The sequence below is a fragment of the Cornus florida genome, unplaced genomic scaffold (assembly GCF_030987335.1).
Source record: "Cornus florida cultivar Cherokee Brave unplaced genomic scaffold, ASM3098733v1 CherokeeBrave_3.0.0_Hap2_Chr06, whole genome shotgun sequence".
In the NCBI taxonomy this organism is placed as follows: Eukaryota; Viridiplantae; Streptophyta; class Magnoliopsida; order Cornales; family Cornaceae; genus Cornus; species Cornus florida.
This window is the reverse complement of record NW_026775576.1, coordinates 20,339,360-20,360,926: the sequence shown is the minus strand read 5'-3', so window position 1 is coordinate 20,360,926 and position 21,567 is coordinate 20,339,360. Positions and strand designations below refer to the sequence as shown.

The 21,567-nt window shown below is 39.9% G+C and overlaps 2 protein-coding genes across 2 annotated transcripts; both read right to left on the bottom strand.

Annotated features, from left to right (window-relative positions):
• Positions 1-4,999: 4,999 nt before the first annotated feature.
• LOC132311160 (loganic acid O-methyltransferase-like) lies at positions 5,000-10,257 on the bottom strand. Its single transcript, XM_059808923.1, has 3 exons — positions 10,126-10,257; positions 9,281-9,940; positions 5,000-6,364 (listed from the first exon to the last, which is right to left on the bottom strand). The coding sequence occupies exons 1-3, from the start codon at positions 10,201-10,203 to the stop codon at positions 5,996-5,998; spliced, it is 1,107 nt and encodes a 368-aa protein (XP_059664906.1). The 5' UTR covers positions 10,204-10,257; the 3' UTR covers positions 5,000-5,995.
• A 5,167-nt stretch (positions 10,258-15,424) lies between these two features.
• LOC132313854 (uncharacterized) lies at positions 15,425-16,558 on the bottom strand. Its single transcript, XM_059812794.1, has 2 exons — positions 16,487-16,558; positions 15,425-16,384 (listed from the first exon to the last, which is right to left on the bottom strand). The coding sequence occupies exons 1-2, from the start codon at positions 16,556-16,558 to the stop codon at positions 15,425-15,427; spliced, it is 1,032 nt and encodes a 343-aa protein (XP_059668777.1).
• Positions 16,559-21,567: the final 5,009 nt, after the last annotated feature.

The following is a 21,567-nucleotide window of genomic DNA, read 5'->3' as shown; positions in this document are numbered from 1 at the left end:
AAGTTATCAATTAAAATAAAAAAGTTACCTATTAAAATAAAATAGGCAATTATTTAATAAAATAATTTACCAAATAATAAAATAAATTATTAATTAAAATTTAATAGGTAATTGTTTAATTGAAATTCAATCAAGATGTTTCAAATCATTAAATAAATGAAAATCTAATTATACAAGGATATATTTAAAGAAAATAAATAATTTCTATAAAATTTTATCACAAATTACTTATTTTATTTCAATAAGACAATGATATATTTAAAGAGTTTCTATAAAACTTTAACACAAATTACCCATTTCATTTTCTTTAAAACTCTATTATATATAACCTGTATTTATCTATTTATTATAATTTTTTTAATAAAAGGAAATCTAATTAGATAAGGATATATTTAAAGAAAATAAAATAATTTCTATAAACTCTAACACAAATTACCTATTTTATTTTCTATAAAAGTTAATCACATTAGACAAGGATATATTTAAAGAAAATATATAATAATATAATAATACAAATAAATAAAATATAAAAGTGTAAAGAGTTTTTACATTTCAATATTTATTTTTTAATATAAAAAAATTTATTAATTAGTACAAAAAGATAACTCAATAACATATAACCCCTAGATTTATCTATTTATTATGAGTATTTGAATAAAAAATATATACAATTAGATAAAGATATATCTAAATAAAATAAAATAATTTTTATAAAACTCTACCACGAATTACATATTTTTTTTCTCTATAAACTCTATCACATTAGACAATGATATATTTAAATAAAATAAAATATAACCTAGGGTTTTTCAAAAAACCACAAACTCCATTTAATAAATTTTTATATCAATTTCAATTTAATGCATGATTAGTATAATTGAATTTCTATTTTAAAATTTAATTAAAAATTAATATAATGGAATTTCTATTGTAAATGTAAAATTGTGACGACCCTGGTTTTTAGGCCAGTGCGTCAGTGATGAACCGAAAGTATGATCCGATAACGGATCCGAAATGCGAAAGCGAAAATGGAAAACAAGACTCTAAAAAGTCAAAGTGACCTTCCATAAGGTCATGGAACTCAATGAGAACTGATGCGAAAGCAAAAGGTCAAAAATATGACAAACAAGCCCCCAGGGGCAAAATAGTCATTTTACATAAAAATGACATCTCTAGAATGTAAATTATTCTCGAGACACATCCATGACTTCCCATGAAGTCACAGAACTCAAAAGAAAGTAGCGGAAGTGAATTACAAGAAAACCGGACAAAAATAGCCCCAAGGGCAAAATGGTCATTTTTGAAAAAATATAAAATCGGGTGCTACCGAACATACCACTGGGAAGGCAGCGAAAAATTAATCAAGTTAGACTCAAGAATCACTTGATTCGGAGTCCGGATGGAAGAGAAAGTCAAAACAGAGTTTTAACGTCGCCGCGGCCATGAATAGTAACCTGGGCAAAATGCTGAAGTTCGTGTGCCGTTTTGAGATACTAAACGATATTTTTTGAAAAAACACGAAGAAGAAACCCCCCTTAAAATAATTTTTCCAAGCTGACCATGTTGAAAGAAAATTTTATTTTTGAAGTAAAATCCCCAAAATACCCCTACAACAGACTTGTTCAAATAGTGAAAATGTGCATAGGAAATCAGATTTTGGCGCGGGGTTTTCGGGTCCGAGATGACATTTTCTGGAAAAATATTGTGAAGAAACCCCCCCTAAAATCATGTTTTCTATGTGACCATGTCAAGACCGGAATTTATTTTTCAAAGGAAATTCCCGAAATGCCCCTAAATCAGAACTGGACAAGAGGGCAAAAGTTGCTACAGTGACTGTCCTGATCTGAGAGCGGAAACGGGCTAGAAGATGAATTTTTCTGGAAAAACATGAAAAAGAAACCCCTCCTGAAATCGAGTTTTCTACATGACTCGCAAGAGAATTCCAAAAAAACTTACTGTAAAATGTTCAAAATGCCCCTCCATGAAATCTAATCATTGAAGGCCAAAAAGCTGCTAAATGCAAAATTGAATGCTGAACTTCGTAATGGATTTCCGGTACCAAGACGACATTTTCTGGAATAATGCAAAATACAACCCCCCCCCCCCCCCCTTAAAATCAGGTTTTCTAAGCGGCCATGTCAAAAGAATAAAATAAAACTGATGTGAAAGGTCTAGAATACCCCTAGATCAGATTATGCAACAAAAGTGCAAAATGAATCCCTAGGATGCTCAAATTGCCGAGGAAGAGGTTTTTCTTGAAAACATCATGCACGCAAATGTAACTTACCTATTAGGACGTGCTACAATGGTCCATGACTTAAAAATACCATCGATGCAAAATTTGACCCTCCAACGGCCAAAAGGGCGAAAATGCACATGAAATGGAAAATTTGAAATTTAAAATTGACAAATGATTTCAAATTACCGTTTGGCCCTTGGCCACACTTCATGCAAGTTTAATGAGACCTAGTAGAGGTGCTGGAACACACTTTGCACCACCTGATTTGAAAATAAACCCTTAAAAGCTTGGTTTCTACTATTTTAGCCCAAAAATGTAATATGTGAACTAAGATGCAAAAATTGAAACTAAAGTATTTGGCCCTTGGCCACACCTTATATATAGAAAATGAATGCTAAAGGATGAATTACATACACAATGCATACACCGGTGCGAAAATGACATAATGAAACCCAAGTTTTCATGTTTTTCTCATTAAAGGCAAAATTCTACATTTTTCAATATACATGGATTACAAATGAAGTTTGGCCATTGGCCACATATCATATACATAGAATAAATACCAAAAAGTGTGCTTAAGCACATAATACAAGTTTGGAATCAAATATACACATTTGACAAAATGGCTACAAATGGCATTTCAAGCCAACCTTCACAAGAATGGAAATCTTCAAGTTCACAAATCATCCAAGCATAATGAGAATCTCAACATTGATTCCTGTACCTGAAAAATGTCTCCACTACGTGGGTGAGTAACATAAAGCTACTCGTAGGAGATGAGCATGCATCAACCTAGCATTTTACAATTTTATCACCTTATGGTGAAACATGTTAAAGGGGTTCATGCCACCTAACGTCTATATCAAAATGCGACTCAGGAAACATCCTAAGCTACCTTAGAGTGTTTCTAGCATAAATCACATCTTTCATGCATTTCAACAACATAGAAACATGTTATACAAAGTAACAAGATATAGATTTTCAAAGTCATCAACTTGAAACCTAAAATACGAAAACAACAAGAGTGGGTCATGCCACCTAACGTCTATGTTCAAAATGAATCTATAAGATCATTCCTAAATTACATTTGAACATCAAAACACAAATCATGATATCGATACAATTTAACCAACATTGGAACTTCCAATACAACGCATAAAGCATGATTTCTCAAAGTTAACATCTTGCAACTTAAAATGGTAAATCAAACAAAGAACAACAAGTTACGATATCATCTAGTTATCAACTTGAAAAGAAATGCGAAATCAACCAAAGTGGATACTTGGACGTCACGCCGGATCAGACCGACACCATAGTTACTTTTAGGTTACTAGCCCATGGGTAACCTCTCTATGTGCGCAATAGACTATATAGAGGGACAATCTCTCGTACTAGAACCAAGTCCTAGCCGTAGCCTAACAACGACATCCCCAAGTTTCCAAAATCAACAAGTTGTGTAACAACTTATATATCAACATGTATATGCAAGATATCAACTATCTACCAAGCACAACCAACTTTGGAAACACATACAATACATATACTAAGTCCACAACTACTATGGCATGACAAATGTCGAATCTTCAGTGTGCGATTCGTTACACGCTATAACAATATCTTTCAATATTGAAAACACAAGCTCATAAATTTAAATATAACAACAATGTTATCAAATGCTCAAATTTAACCAAATGAATACACAACAAGTCTAAGTCCATGATTTAAACATAGAAACAACTTCTCAAGACACAATTAAATCCATGGAGCAATTAGATGGAATTTAATTAAATAAACACAATTAAATTCTCTAGATTCTAATTCAATTCCAAATAACCTCAAATTAATACATATTAAAGGACATAGCATGGTCATCACCAATATCCATTCTAAAACTCAATTAGGTTGTTGGAGCAATAAAGTGGAATTTTAATTAAATCATGCTAATTTAAATCCCAAGGTTCTAAAGCAACTTCAAATGGTCCCAAATTACTATATGCTAGTAAACAAGTCATGGTTATTACAAATATCAAGTTAAAAACTTAATTAAGCCAATGCAACCATTAAATAGATTTTAATTAATCCTTTTAATTAAAATCTGTAGAATTTCAAACTCATCTAAATGTTCTCAAATTAACATATGTTAGGGAACATGCCAAGGCCTATTATAATATTACATTAGAAGCTTATTTCATGCAAGTTACATCTATGTAAATTTAACTTTCACCAAAAATAAATATTAAATAAAAGTTGCAATTCTCATTCAAATGATTCTAATTTTATATATGTTAACAAGTATACCAAGGCCTAAATTTCTAGCATGCCACACTTTAATTCCAAGTTATATATCATCATGAGGATTAAACTTCAAACAAATAAATTAATTAAATGAAATGTTTCAAAACCTAATCAAATATTCTAAATTTAATATATGTGAAAGTATATGGCATGCACATCAAGAATATCAAATCGGAATTTCAAAGAAATGAATAGTGCACTTGGAGCAAATTAATTAATCAAATTAATTAATAATTACTAGATTTCAAAACATCTCCGATTACTTTCAATTTCACATATGTTGAAGAGTGTATTAAAGCATAACATAATATGGTAACACATATTGATTTCAAGCTAGATAAGGCCACATGAATTAAATATTTACTCAAGAAAAATATTAAATAAAATCTTCATTACTTGTCCAAAAATTCTCAATTTAATATATATCAATGACCATATCAAGGGGTAATATAATTCCATGCCACATGTTTAAACAAAGTTATAATCAACCGGGAAAATCAAATCCTTTACAAGAAAAATGAATAATAAAATCTCTAAATTTATTACCAAAGCATGTAAATAAGTTACATAAACATCACTAGCATGCAATATGACAAGAATAATAACCGATAATACCCCCTATCTCAATTTGAGATGAAAATCTCAAATTCCCACCGAAAGAAAAATGCTCCGAATCCGACGATATCGAAGGGTTTTGTCGGGGACAACACAATGAACAAGAATACCCAAGAAGCCCCATGAAAATCACAACTTGACTTCAAACCCGAACTCAAAATTTGGCCAAAAATGGGTTCTAATAAGGGGGAAAGGTGCGCAGCGTCAAGGCGAACAATAAACGTTAAGGCCGAAGGGTTTTCTACCAATGAAATCAAGTGGAGGAGAAGAAAGAGTGAAGGCAGCCCCTTGGGCTCCCATGGCTGCCGGCCAAGAGGAGGAAGAAGGTCTAAAAATCTGATTTTAAAAAATTAGGGCAACCTATTTATAGAAATCTCAAAAAGTGCCCCGCTGGTCTAGAAAAATGGAATTTGAGCAGACACGCTCAAACAGCAAAACTCTGTGAACAAAAAAGATTCAAAATGAGAAAATATGAACAACGAAATAAACGGCGTCAAAAACTGTGACCCAAGCAGAGAGATATTCCCTGAATAAGTTCAGCAGGGTCAAAAACTCTGAAACTGGAGAAAAACGACCAGAAAGAAATTCTAGGAGTACACAACTCAACAAAATGTGAAAATGAATCCCGTACAAGGATACAGGCTCCAGATGAGGCATTTTGCAATAACTTTCGTTAATTGCACAATGGCCCCTACAAAAACGGTTAACTGTGAAACTGCCCAAAATTAAAATATCTTCCAAAAGATATTTTCTTAGATACCCCTAAAATAAAATATCTTCAAAAGATATTTATAAAAAACACCCCAAGAAAAGAAAAAGATTCTGAAGAATTGTGCATCCATACCCCTATGAACACCGAGAGCAACCAGAGTATTTTCTTGCAAAAGTAAAGATACGTATTTCATGAAAATCACTTAGGATGAAGGCACGTGAAGTCAAAAACCAACTCCAAGCATAAAAATTGAGGTTGTGCCAAAAACTAACAAATAGGGAAAAGACAGAATAGGGAAAAGAACGAAATAGGGAAAAGGACAAAAAGTGAATAGTGTCCAAAAAGTGAAAATATAGAAATGACTCGGTCCTCAAAGTGAATAACACGCCGGCCTTCTCTATGGTAAAACACTTATTCATGTCTACCACCATTTCTAGATCCTCAATTAATGGATGGTACTGAGGCACGTTGAAGGTGTCCACTTTTTCTTCAGTTGTATACCCCTGCAATAATAATGGACAACCCACTTAATTAATTTGTTTAATGAATTATATTAAAATAAACAGGATTAATTAGTTCCAACAATATATAGATAGTGATTCACTGCCAAATGAAAACCATTCTTTTTCCTAGATATTTTTATAAGCTATTTATATATATGCTGAAAAGTATGAAAAGTAATTGTAGTTGAGGGATTCTAGTCCAATTGCAGCACCTTAACTCATTCATATTGGAGAGTGAAGTGTCTCCTCGCTGTTGTCGAGGTTTTCTCTGTATAGAGATCGTCTCGTTTAATTGAGAGTTAGAGTGTTTGCGTTCATCACGATCTTTTTGGTGGTGTGGGTTGTTGTTTGCTGTTGTAGATCTGTTTCTAGAGTTGAGTGTCTGTGTGTTTGGTGGCTGAGTGATTCTAGTTTTGTGGATCTTTGGGTTTCTTGCAAAATTTTTGTTTTGAGTGTGTGGATCCAAATCAGGTGATATGTCGCTGGCGTATAGTTATTCTAGGTTTCGTATTGAGACCGCTAAATTCACCATATTCCTTTGGATTTGGTGGAGTTTTCTGCCATTGTTGCATCTTAAGTTCTATTTTCCTTTAGGTTTTTTCCCTCTACATGGTTCTGGGATGCTTGTCTTGGGTGAATTTGTCTTGGGTGAATTTGTGTTGTGTGTTTGGCCGATGATAGTGATTTGGCAAATTTGTGGTGATCGTCACCATTGGCTGGGTATTGTTTGGATTTGGGTTTGGATGCAACTTGCTTTAGCTGATAGCGGCGTTTGGCTTGGGATTCCACTGGACCTGTTGGGAATCCGATGGAGTGGGGCGGTGTGGAAGGGATATAAGTGTGGCGTGTTTCAACCAGGGGCGGTGGTTTGGTTGACGGTAGGGTTTTCTTAGCCGGCGTTGATCTGTTTTGTTTGGGGAGAAGTATGGTGGTGGTGCTCTCTGGAAGCTTCGGCGTGGAGTCTTGGACGCGGGTGTCACGTGGAGGGGCAGACTCAGTGGCGACATGCGGAGGTGATGTTCTCGGGTCGTCGAAGATGGATCTTTCTGAATGATCCTCTTTGGAGCTTCTATTTTTGGAGTGCTTTGCTATGGGGGGAAGAGCTGAAGCAATCGAGAACCATTCCGGCGTCCGATGTCTATGGTGTTTGCAATGTTGTGCTCGGCAGTTTCTCGGTAGGTTGGCTTTGGAAGTCGGCTGTTGGGTATTCGGTTGGTGAAGTTTTAACGTCATGGCTGACGTGTGGTGATGATAATTTCCAAGTGATATGTTGGTTGGTGGTGGGCCAAGTCATTAACTATTTAAGGGCTTTGTGTAAGGTGGTGCAGATTCTATCTGTAGAGTTTAGTTTTTTTACGATTTCACGTCCAATCATTTATTGAGCTTTATGAAGTGTGTGACTAAAGGTGAGTAGCGTATTGTCTACGCTTCTTATCTTGAAGTCCTAGGTTGCCTTTTTATATTTACTGTTATTGATCTTTAGGGTCCACTACTTTTCTATTTTCACTTTCTTCCACTTACTACTTACGTTTCTTTCTTTTTGAGCTCCTACTGTGTTAAGCTTTCTTCTGTTTCTTGCTGGGCTGGGAGTCCTCTATGGTGGGTTATTGTGATATTCTGGTTCCACGGCATGACTCTGACTCAGATGGAGAATGAGCAAAGCATGTTGTTGGTGGAAGATTCTGACCAGAGTGAACCACTGTGTCGTTCTAGTTTATTCGGCAAGGTGTAGACCTCTACCACAATGACTATGGTGGGGGCTAAGTTTAAAACAACGAATTAGAAAATCTGGTGTTCATCTTGGGGATGCCTTTCATTTCGAGTCTCTCAGCCTTTTGCCACTCAGTTAGCTTTGCTTGTGGGTGCTGGTACTCTCGCTTTCACTGACACCTTTTCATGCAGGTTATTGTCAAGGCTGTTATCTTGACATTTGTGGGTGTTAGTTTTGGATGTATTGTGTTTGTTGATGCTGACTGTGTTTGCTTTGACAATGGTACCTCTGTAGATGCTGTATGGCTGTTTTCATGCCAGGGTAAAATAATAATAATAATAATAATAAACAGTGACCTAGCAAGTTATTTGCTTCAATTTTTGGATCTCGTCTTAGAAACCCAAAACATGGTTAATTAGGTATCTTAAATCTTTTCTGCTCTTCTTCTTCACATCCTTTCATGTCCACTCAAATACGACATACAGATTTGTTTATATTGATACTTAAACTCTCAAATATTTCATTTGAATAGATAAAATGGTTAAAACTCTTTTGTGGATCTTTCTTATTTTATTTATTTACTTCCTTCTTAGATGCCATGTCATGGAGGTAAATTTCACTTATATCATCTAAATTTTGTAAATATTTCACATAGAGTCTCCATACGTTTCATAATTTCACATATTTCTCATATCAATGACTTTTTTTAATCATTTTGCCCACAAAATGTTTGTTATCATTTCTAGTATTAAGAGGGCAAAATGACGGGATGGGAGAATCTATTACATAAATTACAGTAAGTGAAATTATAAAATTTTGAGAAGACTATGCGAGAATTTATCCTATATCAAAGTGTATAAAGTTGATATTGCTTAATTTTCTTTTTGGTTTGGACAGTGAAGTGAGACTAGCTAATGGTTATATGAACAGACCAATGTTTTGGGCAGCTAATATGTACGAGGTGGAGGCCAGACTGAAAGGCATCCAGTACTTTGTCAAATTCCAATAAGAAAGGATCGCTGATTGAGGCTACCTCCATTTGGGCATATCAATTTGACAAGAAAGAACCGGATCTTCTTAATTTAGAGATCGTACTCGAATAATAATAATTACCAAAATTTTAAGATGAGTCCAATTGGTACCAAACTTATTAATATGACCCAATGATGTTTAACTAATTTTGAATAGAAGTAATTGGTTCTTACCATTTTAGCCATCTCAACAAGGCAAGATCCCAAGATGAAATGGATCATACCAGCACCAGTCTGAGAGAAAAGGCCTCCATTCCTAATACCAGGCAACTGAATCAGCATCAAGCCTCCCCCAACCATTTCCTGGGCTCGAGCTTTCAAGAACCCATCCATGTCCTTCTGAAACTGGCCAAAAAATGCCTTTGTCACATGCTCATCACTGCCTGTGTAGTGAATTTTGCCTTTGTTCCAAGCAGGAGAGTCTCTATCCAGGACTTCCTTGGGAACCTTGGAGAGCCACTGCAGGGCATAGGAGGAGTGAAGAAAATGGAAAGTGTTCTTTGGAAACAACAAGGAACCGGGCACTCCAGCAGCGAAGTAACCCGGAGATGCCCCGGTGTTATGAGGGAGGGATCTGAAGAGAACGTTAAAGTCATTGTCTGTGTGGTCATTGAAGAAAACAAGGAACTCCGGGGAGGTTTGAGGGATGGACTGGTATTTGAGTTTCACTGCTTCGACTACGTTTTGCATTGCAAAGAAGGTGTTTGGTCCTGTAGAACAGCCAAGGTCTGCAATCCGAAATGGGTTTGAAGAATCAAAACAAGGGTTTCCTAGGTCGAGCTTCTCTGCAACTACTTGAAAGATCACATCCCTTGCTGCATCTACCACCCCTTTCTGTGATGAATAATTAAGAAAAATATTGCTCACACATATAATGAGTATTATTTTGTCTAGTAGTACTGTGTAGTCGGTATATATATAAACACACTAAATAGTAAGTATTGTGTTGACACTAAAAATACATTAGAGAAAGCATGACAACTGAAGCAAACGTACTGTAATAAAATGCGGTATAATACCTGATAGCTGGAATTCTGAACATAGCTATATGGGCCATGACCACCGTTCATCGGATATTGGACTTCAATGGCATCCATTGTTGTAGTTCTCTCTGTCTCTGTATTTGCGTGTGTGTGTGAGAAAGAAGAGATGAAGTGAGCTGGGGAGGAAGGAAGCTTTATATAGGCAACCACTTCCACGTCAAAGATGTTTTTAATTAACGTTGTGGGGGTTCGTTTTCGTAACACAATAAAATACATATAAATGGTGATATCGTACACAAATCTGAGTGATTCAGATAACATAATAGGATCCGAGGTGGACTGAGAGAGGTGGAAACACAAGCAAACTCGAGAGAGAGAGGGTGAAGATGGCAGTGTCATGGTAGATGTTACAGGGCTAAATTACACCACGAATTTTTGCCTCTGTAATGGCACTTGGGGCCACCAAGTCTCAGCCAACACAACAACACAATACACACAGTATAGAAATGTAAAGACGGCACACACAGTTTACAGGGACAAGTCCCAACCTTTGCTCATATTAAACATATTACAAAGGAACATGAGTTCGAACAAGAACAACCAAGGCTCACACCCTCCTCTCTATCCCCTCTACAAAGCCCACCTTAGCATTATATAGGCCACTCTCAAAACCGCCCATAACTGCCCACTAAGATGATGGATGACACCCCCATCCACCTAGGGTCGTGCTGGTACCCTCTAGATGTGCCAGCACTATAATGCAGTTGACAAGCCCAACTGCTAGACTTGTTGGCATGTTTTACTCATGCCACACAACCACAAGAAGTTACATTCTGCATAGTGGAAGAAACCACCCTTAACCGCCTGTGTGTTGGTCCTCTCAGAATTGTGCCACATGCTTAGGAGGTTACTCAGCACTCCCCCACTTCCCATGATGAGTGGGAAGTGCTAGTAACTTCCCCCAACCGACCGAGCCCACTAAGCCACCACCTCTTGTAACCGCAAGCCATGACTTTGTGTTGTCCATGCTCTAGCCACATCTGAGTCAACCTTGTGAACCTAGCCCAAGCCAAGTCCACCAATCTGCACCCACATATATATGTCTCTGAGTGCACGGTGTGCCAAGCCATGCACGCCCGTGCACACGCTCGGGTGCACGCCAAAGTGCACGTCGGCGCACACACTAGTGCCCTTCTACGCGCCCCATGTTTGAACCCTCATGCGCCCGTGGCTGTACGCTCGCCTAGATGCCCATGCGCACACCGAGCTACACGCTCGCGCACACTAGGTTGAACGACTGCCCGCGCGCCCACCTACACCCCCGCACGCGCGCCGCTACACACCAGCACGCGTGTCGGTGCCCACTTGTCTGCCCTTCAATATCTTGGATGCTCCCCACTTGTGCAACCATCTTGGAGTGGTGCAACACATGCCTATGTATGTTGGCTAAGCCCTCTAAGCAAGCCATGCCATAACCCAACCGATGTGCTCAACAGACCCCTCCCTAGTATAGTCTTAAGGAAATCCAGCACTCTGACAAGAGTAGACATCACCCATGCTTGAGGAGTCATAATGGCCTTTCAAGCCTTTCCCGACATCCAAATTAAGTGTCGTCTGTGCTAACCAGCTTCTATGGACTCAAGGTACCTCCCATAAAGATCCCGAGTCAAAACTCCAAGTTTCACTTTTCGCCATATTTACGAAAGTACCACTGGGCACCCCTAGTACACGCCGAGCATCCTTTTAAGCATCTTGTGTGCACGCTGAGCATCTTGTGCACGCTGACAACCCACTGAGCATCCTCATGGCTGTCTAACCAAAGCCAAAGTATTCCCAAGACATGGCATGGCCTTGAAATGCCAATGTCTTCCCTTGGACAACCGTCAAGGGGCTAACAAACCACCCCCACCAGAAGAAGTCGACGCCCTCGTCGACTTGTCCAAGTACTCCCTTACCTATTTCTCAAACTGCCATAATGTCACATCCCTTTCCCAACTCGCCTCTGTTTCACTGCATCCTTTCCATTGCACCAAGTAATCAGTTCTGTGATTTTTCTTACTCTGACCTGGGTTCGGTGAGACAACATCTTCTCCACCTCCTTGTTAAACTGCAACTGAATAACAGGTGGGGCTCTCTTAGCCTGCTGTCTTGATGTATCTGTAGTGTCCTCATGAAAAGGCTTGAGGAAACTCACATGAAAAGTAGGATGGACCTTCAGTCTCTCAGGTAACTGTAATCTGTAAGCAACATTCCCCACTTTCTTCACAACTTCAAAGGGACCATCATACTTCTGAATCAGCCCTCTGTGAACAGTCTTGCTACTTATGTTCTTCCAAATCTGTGGAGTCAACTTCAACAGAACCTTGTCTCCCACTTGGAACTCTAATGGCCTTCTCCGTTTATCTGCATACTTTTTCATCCTTCTCGCAGCCTTGGCAAGGCTATCCTGTGCCTCCTCCACCATCTCTTACATGGAACGGGCATATCGGTATGCTGTAGGGCATCTTCCCCCAGTCCTCTGCACTGCCACCTCCTGTGGTGTGCAAGGTTGTTGCCCTGTTGCCAACTCAAAGGGACTCATTCCTGTTGCTGAAGACCTGTGCAAATTATAAGAGAATTGTGTAGTGTCTAACAACTCCAGCCAATTTTTCTGACTTGTAGTGACATAGTGCCTTAGATATTCTTCCAATAACTGGTTCATCCTTTTAGTCTGTCCGTCAGTCTGAGGATGGTTTGCTATGGAGAACTTCAGTTCAGAACCCATCAAGTCAAATAGCACTGTCCAGAACCTTCCCGTAAATCTGGTGTCACGATCACTAACAATATCTTCAGGCAAGCCAAAATATTTCACCACAAACTTATTAAATAAACCAGCAGCAACTTCCGTTGGGCATGCATGTGGTGTAGTAATAAAAATTGCATACTTAGATAATCTATCTACTACCACAAAAATAGATCTCATACCTTCCACCTTAGGAAAACCAGAAATGAAGTCCATTGAAACTGACTGCCATGGACGCTCTGGTATAGGCAAAGGTTGCAGTAGCCCTGCCTCCTTCTTCCTCTCATGCTTGTCTTTCTGACAAACCAAGCAAGTCTTGACATATAACTCTATGTCATCCTCCATCTTGGGCCAGTAATATGATCTGGATATCAACGCCAGCATTCTATCCACCCCTGGATGTCCAGCCCACTGAGGATCATGCATTTCCCGCATTAGTTCCCGTCTCAAACCTCCAACAGGAACATATAATCTACCTCCTCTGGCGTAGAGTAGATTATCTTCAATCCAGTACTTTCTGACTTCACCATTAGTAACCTGTTACTTAAGTTTCTGATAGGCATTGTCGGACTGAGATTGCTCTTTGATTCTGTCAAAGAAATCAGTATAAACCGTTGTCAACGACGCCACATACTCCTGCATTGCTTTCCTACTCAAGGCATCAACAACCTGATTCTGCTTTCCAGGTCTATGAACCCACACAAAATTGAACTCCCCAAGAAACTCTTGCCAACGAGCTTGCTTTAGAGTAAGCTTTTTCTGTGTTTTGAAGTAGGTATTGGCCACATTATCAGTCACCACTGTAAACTTGGTACCCAATAGATAGTGCTTCCATGCGTCAAGACAATGTATCACTGCAGTCATCTCCTTCTCGTGAGTTGTATACCTCTGTTTAGCATCCTTAAGCTTCCTACTTTCAAAGGCACATGGGTGTCCTTCTTGGACTAGGACCCCACCAATTGCTCTGTCAGAGGCATCAGTATACACTTCAAATGGCAAACCAAAGTCAGGCAGTCTTAAGACCGGTTCTGTAGACACTGCCTGCTTAAGCATCTTACAAACATTCTAGCACTCCTCAGACCAAACCCACTGTTTGTCCTTCTTCAGCAAGTCCGTTAAAGGACTGACCTTCTTGGAATACCCCTTTATAAACTTTCTGTAGTAGTTTGCCAACCCTAGAAAAGATCTCAACTCTGTCACTTTGGTAGGTGCAGACCAATCAAGGATGGCTTTCACCTTTCTCTCATCCATTCTGACATGGCCCTTACTGATCCAATGACCCAAAAACATCACTTCTTGGCGACAAAACTCACACTTCTCCTTTTTGACAAATAACTGAAACTCCTTCAGTTTTGAGAAAACCAATCTCAAGTGTTTTAAGTGATCTTTCAATGACTCACTAGAGACTATAATGTCATCTAAGTAAACAACAATAAAGCGATCGATGTAATCATAAAACACATTATTCATTAAGTTGCAGAAGGTTGTCGGGGCATTAGTTAGCCCAAACGGCATTACAAGAAATTCATAAGACCCAAAACGAGTTACACATGCAGTTTTGGGTTCATCTCCTTCTGCTATACGCACCTGCCAGTAGCCTGCACGTAAATCCAGCTTAGTAAAGTAAGATGCCCTTGACAACCTGTCAAATAAATCTACAACATTGGGCACTGGATACTTGTTCTTCACAATCACCTTATGCAGAGCCCTATAGTCCACACACATCTGCATTGAGCCATCCTGCTTCTTCTGGAACAACACTGGCGCGCCATACGGTGCCTTGGATGATTGAATATAGCCAGACTCCAGCAACTCATCCAACTGTCTACGCAGTTCAGCCAGTTCTGAAGGCGCCATCCCGTATGGGGCCTGAGCAGGAGCCCTAGAACCCGGCTCCAACTCTATCTTGTGATCAACAGCACATCGAGGGGGCAATTGTTTGGGTAGTTCTGGTGGCATCACTTCTGCAAATTCCTCTAGAATTTCAGTAACAGAATCCAGAACTTCAATAAGCTGGTCCGATTTGATCTCTATCATGGCTGTAAGAAAGGTAGAGTCTCCCCTCTTCAAACCAGTTTTCACTTGCAATGCAGAGATTATTTCGATGCAGCCATATTTACGATCTTCCTTCTTTTGGTGCCCATAAAGAGCCACTGATGGAATAAAACATGGACAACTCCCGTCCCAAATAAAAACTCCTCCCAAATATGGCAAAACTACCACTCTGGCTTTCGTAAGGAACTCAATTCCAAGAATTAGATCAAAATCATCTAAGGGTACAGCCATAAGACTAACTATGCCCTCCCAACAACCAACTTTCATAGAAGTGGTGGCCATGCCTAAGACAGGCTTGGCTTCAGAATTCACAGCTTTCATCTTATTAGCATGTGGAATTAACTTTAAATTAAAGTTACTTACTTCCCTCTGCGCAATGAAGTTATGAGTGGCCCCCGTGTCCACCATTGCCAAAACTTCCTTGCCGTTCAGCGTCACCTGAATGAACATGAGCCCTTTCAACTCCATGGAGTATTCTTCAGTAAGAGCATTCAGCATTTACAGAGGATTAACTCCAGTTGGACCAGATTCCGAGTCTGAGTCTCCTTTTGAATCAGCGACAATAGCACTCAGTTTCTCCCTCTTGGGACAGTCCCTAACACGATGGGGACCATTGCAGATGAAACAACCGTAGTTGGGCTTAGTCCCACTACTACTCCCTTTGTTATTGTAATCTGCCTTGGCCTTGACAAAGCCACCGCCTTTATCCTTCTTTTGATTCTTGTCCTTGAACCTGAAGGACTGGCCTTTGTCTTTCTTCCCCTCCTTAGACTTCTTCTTGTCTTGTGTAGTAGACCCAGTCATCTTGAAATCTACAAGACAATCTGCCGCTGTCATAGTAGTAGGAAGGTCCCTCACACCTTGCCTACGGAGTTCTGCTTGAGCCCATGGTTGCAATCCGGACATGAAATTGAACAGCTTGTCCTCCTCTGACATATTTCGAAAGTCCAGCATTAAGGAACTAAAGTCCTTCACATAGTCACGAACGGTACCTGTGTGCTTCAATTTCTTCAAAGATTCCCTTGCAATCCATGCAGTGTTCTGAGGTAAGAACTGGTCCTTCAATTCCTTCTTAAGGGTCTCCCAAACTTCAATCCGAGGCCTACCCGCAGAAGCATCGTCCTCTGTCCGTGTGCGCCACCATAGTTTTGCATCACCAGACAGATACATGCTTGTAATGGTCACCTTCTCACCATCGAGGATCCGAGCAGTCTTGAAGTACTGCTCCATGTCCCATAGGAAATTCTCCAACTCTTTGGCATTTCGGGTACCACTGAAAGACTTGGGATCCGGCACCTTAATCTTCTGTGAAAGAGGATTACCACCACCTCTGGAACTCCCATGAATGGCCTTCTTCACCAAGGACACTTCATCTTCAAGGTCTTTCAGGATCTTCTTGAAGACGTCAGTCAATGACTCAACATCTTCAGAGATACGGGTCAATTGCTCTTTGATGGCCTGCATGAAGTCACCAAACCCATCAAGATCAGTCTTCAAGATCTCCACTTCAGAAGCCAAGTTTTCAATTCAAACAACAAGGCTCTCTGTACTATCTTGTACCTCTATTTCTGTACGAAAACCCATGAACTCTTCCAAACAGGAAACTCTCTCACGAGTATTACCTCCAGCCATCGTAGAACGGGGCTCTGATACCAATTATTACAGGGCTAAATTACACCATGAATTTTTGCCTCTATAATGGCACTTGGGGCCACCAAGTCTCAGCCAACACAACAACACAATACACATAATATAGAAATGTAAAGAAGGCACACACAGTTTATAGGGACAAGCCCCAACCTTTGCTCATATTAAACATATTACAAAGGAACATGAGTTCATACAAGGAACAACCAAGGCTCACACCCTCCTCTCTGTCCCTCTACAAAGCCCACCTTAGCATTATATAGGCCACTCTCAGAACCGCCCATAACTGCCCACTAAGATGATGGATGACACCCCCATCCACATAGAGTCGTGCTGGTACCATCTAGATGTGCCAGCACTATAATGCAGTTGACAAGCCCACTTGCTAGACTTGTTGGCATGTTCTACTCATGCCACACAACCACAAGAAGTTACATTCTGCATAGTGGAAGAAACCACCCTTAACCGCCTGTGTGTTGGTCCTCTCAGAATTGTGCCACATGCTTAGGAGGTTACTCAGCACTCCCCCACTTCCCATGATGAGTGGGAAGTGCTAGTAACTTCCCCCAACCGACCGAACCCACTAAGCCACCACCTCTTGTAACCGCAAGCCATGACTTTGTGTTATCCATGCTCTAGCCACATCTGAGTCAACCTTATGAACCTAGCCCAAGCCAAGTCCACCAATCTGCACCCACATATATATGTCTCTGAGTGCACGACGTGCCAAGCCATGCACACCCGTGCGCACGCTCGGGTGCACGCCAAAGTGCACGTCGGCGCACACACTAGTGCCCTTCTACGCGTGCCATGTTTGAACCCACATGCGCCTGTGGCTGTACGCCCGCCTGGACGCCCATGCGCACACTGAGCTAGACGCTCGCGCACACTAGGTTGGACGCCTACCCGCACGCCCACCTACACGCCCGCAAGCGCGCCGCTGCTCACCAGCGCACATGTCGGTGCCCACTTGTTTGCCCTTGAATATCTTGGATGCTCCCCACTTGTGCAACCATCTTGGAGTGGTGCAACACGTGCCCATGCACATTGGCTAAGCCCTCTAAGCAAGCCATGCCATAGCCCAGCCGATGTGCTCAACAGACCCCTCCCTAGTATAGTCTTAAGGAAACCCAGCACTCTGACAGGAGTAGACATCACCCATGCTTGAGGAGTCATAATGGCCTTTCAGGCCTTTCCCGACATCCAAATTAAGTGCCGTCTACGCCAACCAGCTTCTATGGACTCAAGGTACCTCCCATAAAGATCCCGAGTCAAAACTCCAAGTTTTACTTTTTGCCATATTTACGAAAGTGCCACTGGGCACCCCCAGTGCACGCCGAGCATCCTTTTAAGCATCTTGTGTGCACGCTGAGCATCTTGTGCTCGCTGACAACCCACTGAGCATCCTCATGGCTATCTAACCAAAGCCAAAGTATTCCCAAGACATGGCATGGCCTTGAAATGCCCATGTCTTCCCTTGGACAACTGTCAAGGGGCTAATAGTAGACCATTGACTCCCTTGATGAAGGTGTATGGAGAAAGCATAAAGGTTCTTTTCTCCTCCTTTGTTGCTCTACCTTTACTTGGTCTTGGAACACTTCCTCATATAGGCCAAGTAAGAGTTTGGGTGATGTCATATGACATCATATGTGGGGCCCATTAACATTATAAAATAATGTTAATTAAGATGGGTCCAGAATGTATGGGAGTCAAAATGGTATCTCTCTCTGCGAGTCAGGTCGAGTGCTAATTCAACGAGCCCTGAACTTCATCCACCAAACCAAGAACCTCGTCGGATCCCAAATAATCCTGAGTCCTGCTCCCAACTCAGGTCTTCTAGTCTTCGATCTTTTATTCGAGGTATACTAATAATGTGGTAAATGGCACGTATCTTTGACCGTTGACCGTTTGATTTGTGAGCCATCGTTGCTAATGTGGCGTAGTCTGTTGACTATTTAACCAAGCTATGTGGTCATTGTTGATGATGTGGCAGAATTCTTTGACTATTTGACCAAGTTATGTGGTCCATGTGGGCTAACATATTTTGGACACCTACAAACGTTAAGGGTTATATTCATTAAAAAAATAAAAAATTTAAAAATGAAAAAATCATTACTCAATTATTGCCATTTATACGTATACTAACTTTCTTAAGGAATGTGAGTAGATGGAGTGAGCTGGGGGAGCAAGGAAGTTTTCTATATAAACAATCACTTAGGTGACAAATTTGAACTAAGCACTTAGGAGTGTAAAAGTCCTTGACATTTTTACTCAGACTAGCCAAAAAATGAATTCAATCGTGGTAGCATTCTTTTTTCCTTAGCATTCTAATTAATCTGGTAGTATTACTCTTATGCTATGTTTGCTGTGCAGAAATGAAATGAAATAGAATGTACATTTCAACCACTCATTTGTTTGGTATGCAATTTAAAGTGGGAATGACCATTTCATTGTTATAAAAATCCATTCATGTAAATAAAAATTCATTCCACAACTAAACCTAAGGAAAGAAAATTCCATTCTCAAGTAAATTTTTTAAAAAATCAACTTTCCAAAAAAACTCTCATGCTTCCAGTTCAAAAACCACCACTATCACCTCCGCCTTTCACCATCACCACTGACTTCCACCACTACTATCGCATTCCACCACCACCACCACCACCACCACCGACTTTCACCACCGCACACCACATTCCACCATCACCACCGCCACCTCCACCATAACCACTATCATCGCCTTTCACCACCGCCACCATCCACCACCACTGCCATCGCCTTTCACGACCACCGCCATCACCGTCTTTCACCACCGCTACCTTCCACCACTGACGCCGCCTTTCACCATCATTACGCCTTCAACTGCCACCACCTTCATCACCATCACCACCACCACCACTGCCGCCGCCGCCGCCGCCACTGCCACCTTCCACCCCCTTCCACCAACTCCATCGTATTTCACCACCACCATCGACACCGCTATCTCCTTCGTCAACGCCTTTCACCACTACCACCTCTATCGCCTTCCACCATCGCCACCACATCCCACCTCCACCGCCGCCATTGCCTTCCACCACCACCACCACTACCATCATCGCCTTCCACCACCTTCCACCACCACAACCATCACCACCTCTACTACCTTTAAGGCTATAAACGAACAGAGCCGAGTTGAGCTTTGGGTTGCTCGGGCTCGATTCGTTAACTTTGGAGAGGTGCTCGGGCTTGGGCTCGTTTATATACACCCTCCAAATTTGCTTCCTAACTGTGCATAACAAGATGTGTCACAACATGTATCAGATTCAACTAAAAAAACAGAGATGTGTCATAGATTCAGAGAACATATTTTTACTAAGATCTACGACTAGAGAATTATCCATAGAAGGCAGCCAAGAACCAGAGCATCTGCGATTGTTTTTTTCTTCTTTGCGAAAAATTCAATATACTCAAGTAGTAAAATGAATTCCAGATTCAAAAAAAGAATTAATCTCTTATATGAGATTGCATCTAAATCTCCAAGAAAAAATGAAATACAAAATAAATAAATAAAGAACAATTTTTCAAGATAATAATCAAATATTACCAGGTTTGCATACTGTAGTTCCATCTTAAGATCCATTTGAGAGATAGGCATGTTGCTTGTAGAGTGATGTCGTGTTATACTCCTCGATTCTGGAGCCACGGGTAATCAAGTCCGAGCACAGATCCGAGAGATACCAACTGTCAATATGTAAACAAGCAAGAATAAAAACTGAATTAACAATAAATTAATAATACGCTGAAAGAAATCTAAAATAAAAATCCTCAAACTTTAAATAATAAATTAATATAATTTAAATCCTTTAAATCCATACAACTCGGGAATCCATTTAATAGACTCCTAATAATTCCAACAGATAAAACGTTTACAAAATTAAAATCCAAAACCAAAAATAGAAAGGAAGTCTTATGTAAGCGGAAGAGTGAGTGTCTGTATCTGCATCAACACGATCAAGCTCTAAGCCTGGTACTGACGAACACCTGAAAAATAAGAGTGGCTCAGGCCCACATGCAAGTTCCAATCTACTACAATCCGTACATAAACCCGATACACAGATACATCCTAAATAGCTCAAAAATAGCTAAAGTAGTCCATATAGATATAAGTACACACTATAGGATGTTCGCTAGTCCAGTAGGTCTGTCTTAGCCTGAGTAGAGATACCATGCAAATCACATATAATGTGGTCATGTGTACCTAGACCTACCAGGGAACAACACCAATGTCCAGTTATCCATAATAGGCGATATACGCACCCTAACCATGATCAGGAGACTCAAGCTCATACCACGGTACCATAAATATATATATAAATTCCTTCCTAAGATTGAAAAATAAAACAACCATCCATTATGTCATTCAACTGTCTTAGTTGACAAGACATGCATCCATGTAGGAGTTAACTATTTTAATTAATCCATTCCGTATGTATGATTGGGTTGGAATTAGCGTTTTGATCTAATCCGTCCCTCCGTATATTACCGTCCCATACAAGTACATATATGCATATGATCTACAGATGATGCACATTCAAATGAACATCAAATATATCCAGAAACAAACATAATAGTAATCAAATGTAGACAAGATCCTATTATGCATCCAGTATATGATTATAATCATAGATCCTCCTTTTAAATTGTTAAAGTACTAATAAACAATTTAAGCCATCCATTTCCATATAATTGACAGCACAGAAATTATGACAGTTCAGCAATTATCATCCATAACATAATATAATGAATATTAGAACTATAAACTGCACATTATACTAGAATTCCCAACCAATACATCCATAATAGTTCATTTACATTATTAAAACGAAGACTAGCATTTAAATCCTCCTCAATCCTTGTCGGCATGCAAATTAATATTTAAATCCCACGGCGTCTATTTAATCCCCAATTATAATCCGGAGTGTGATATAAATGACATACAGACATATAAACTGGCACCT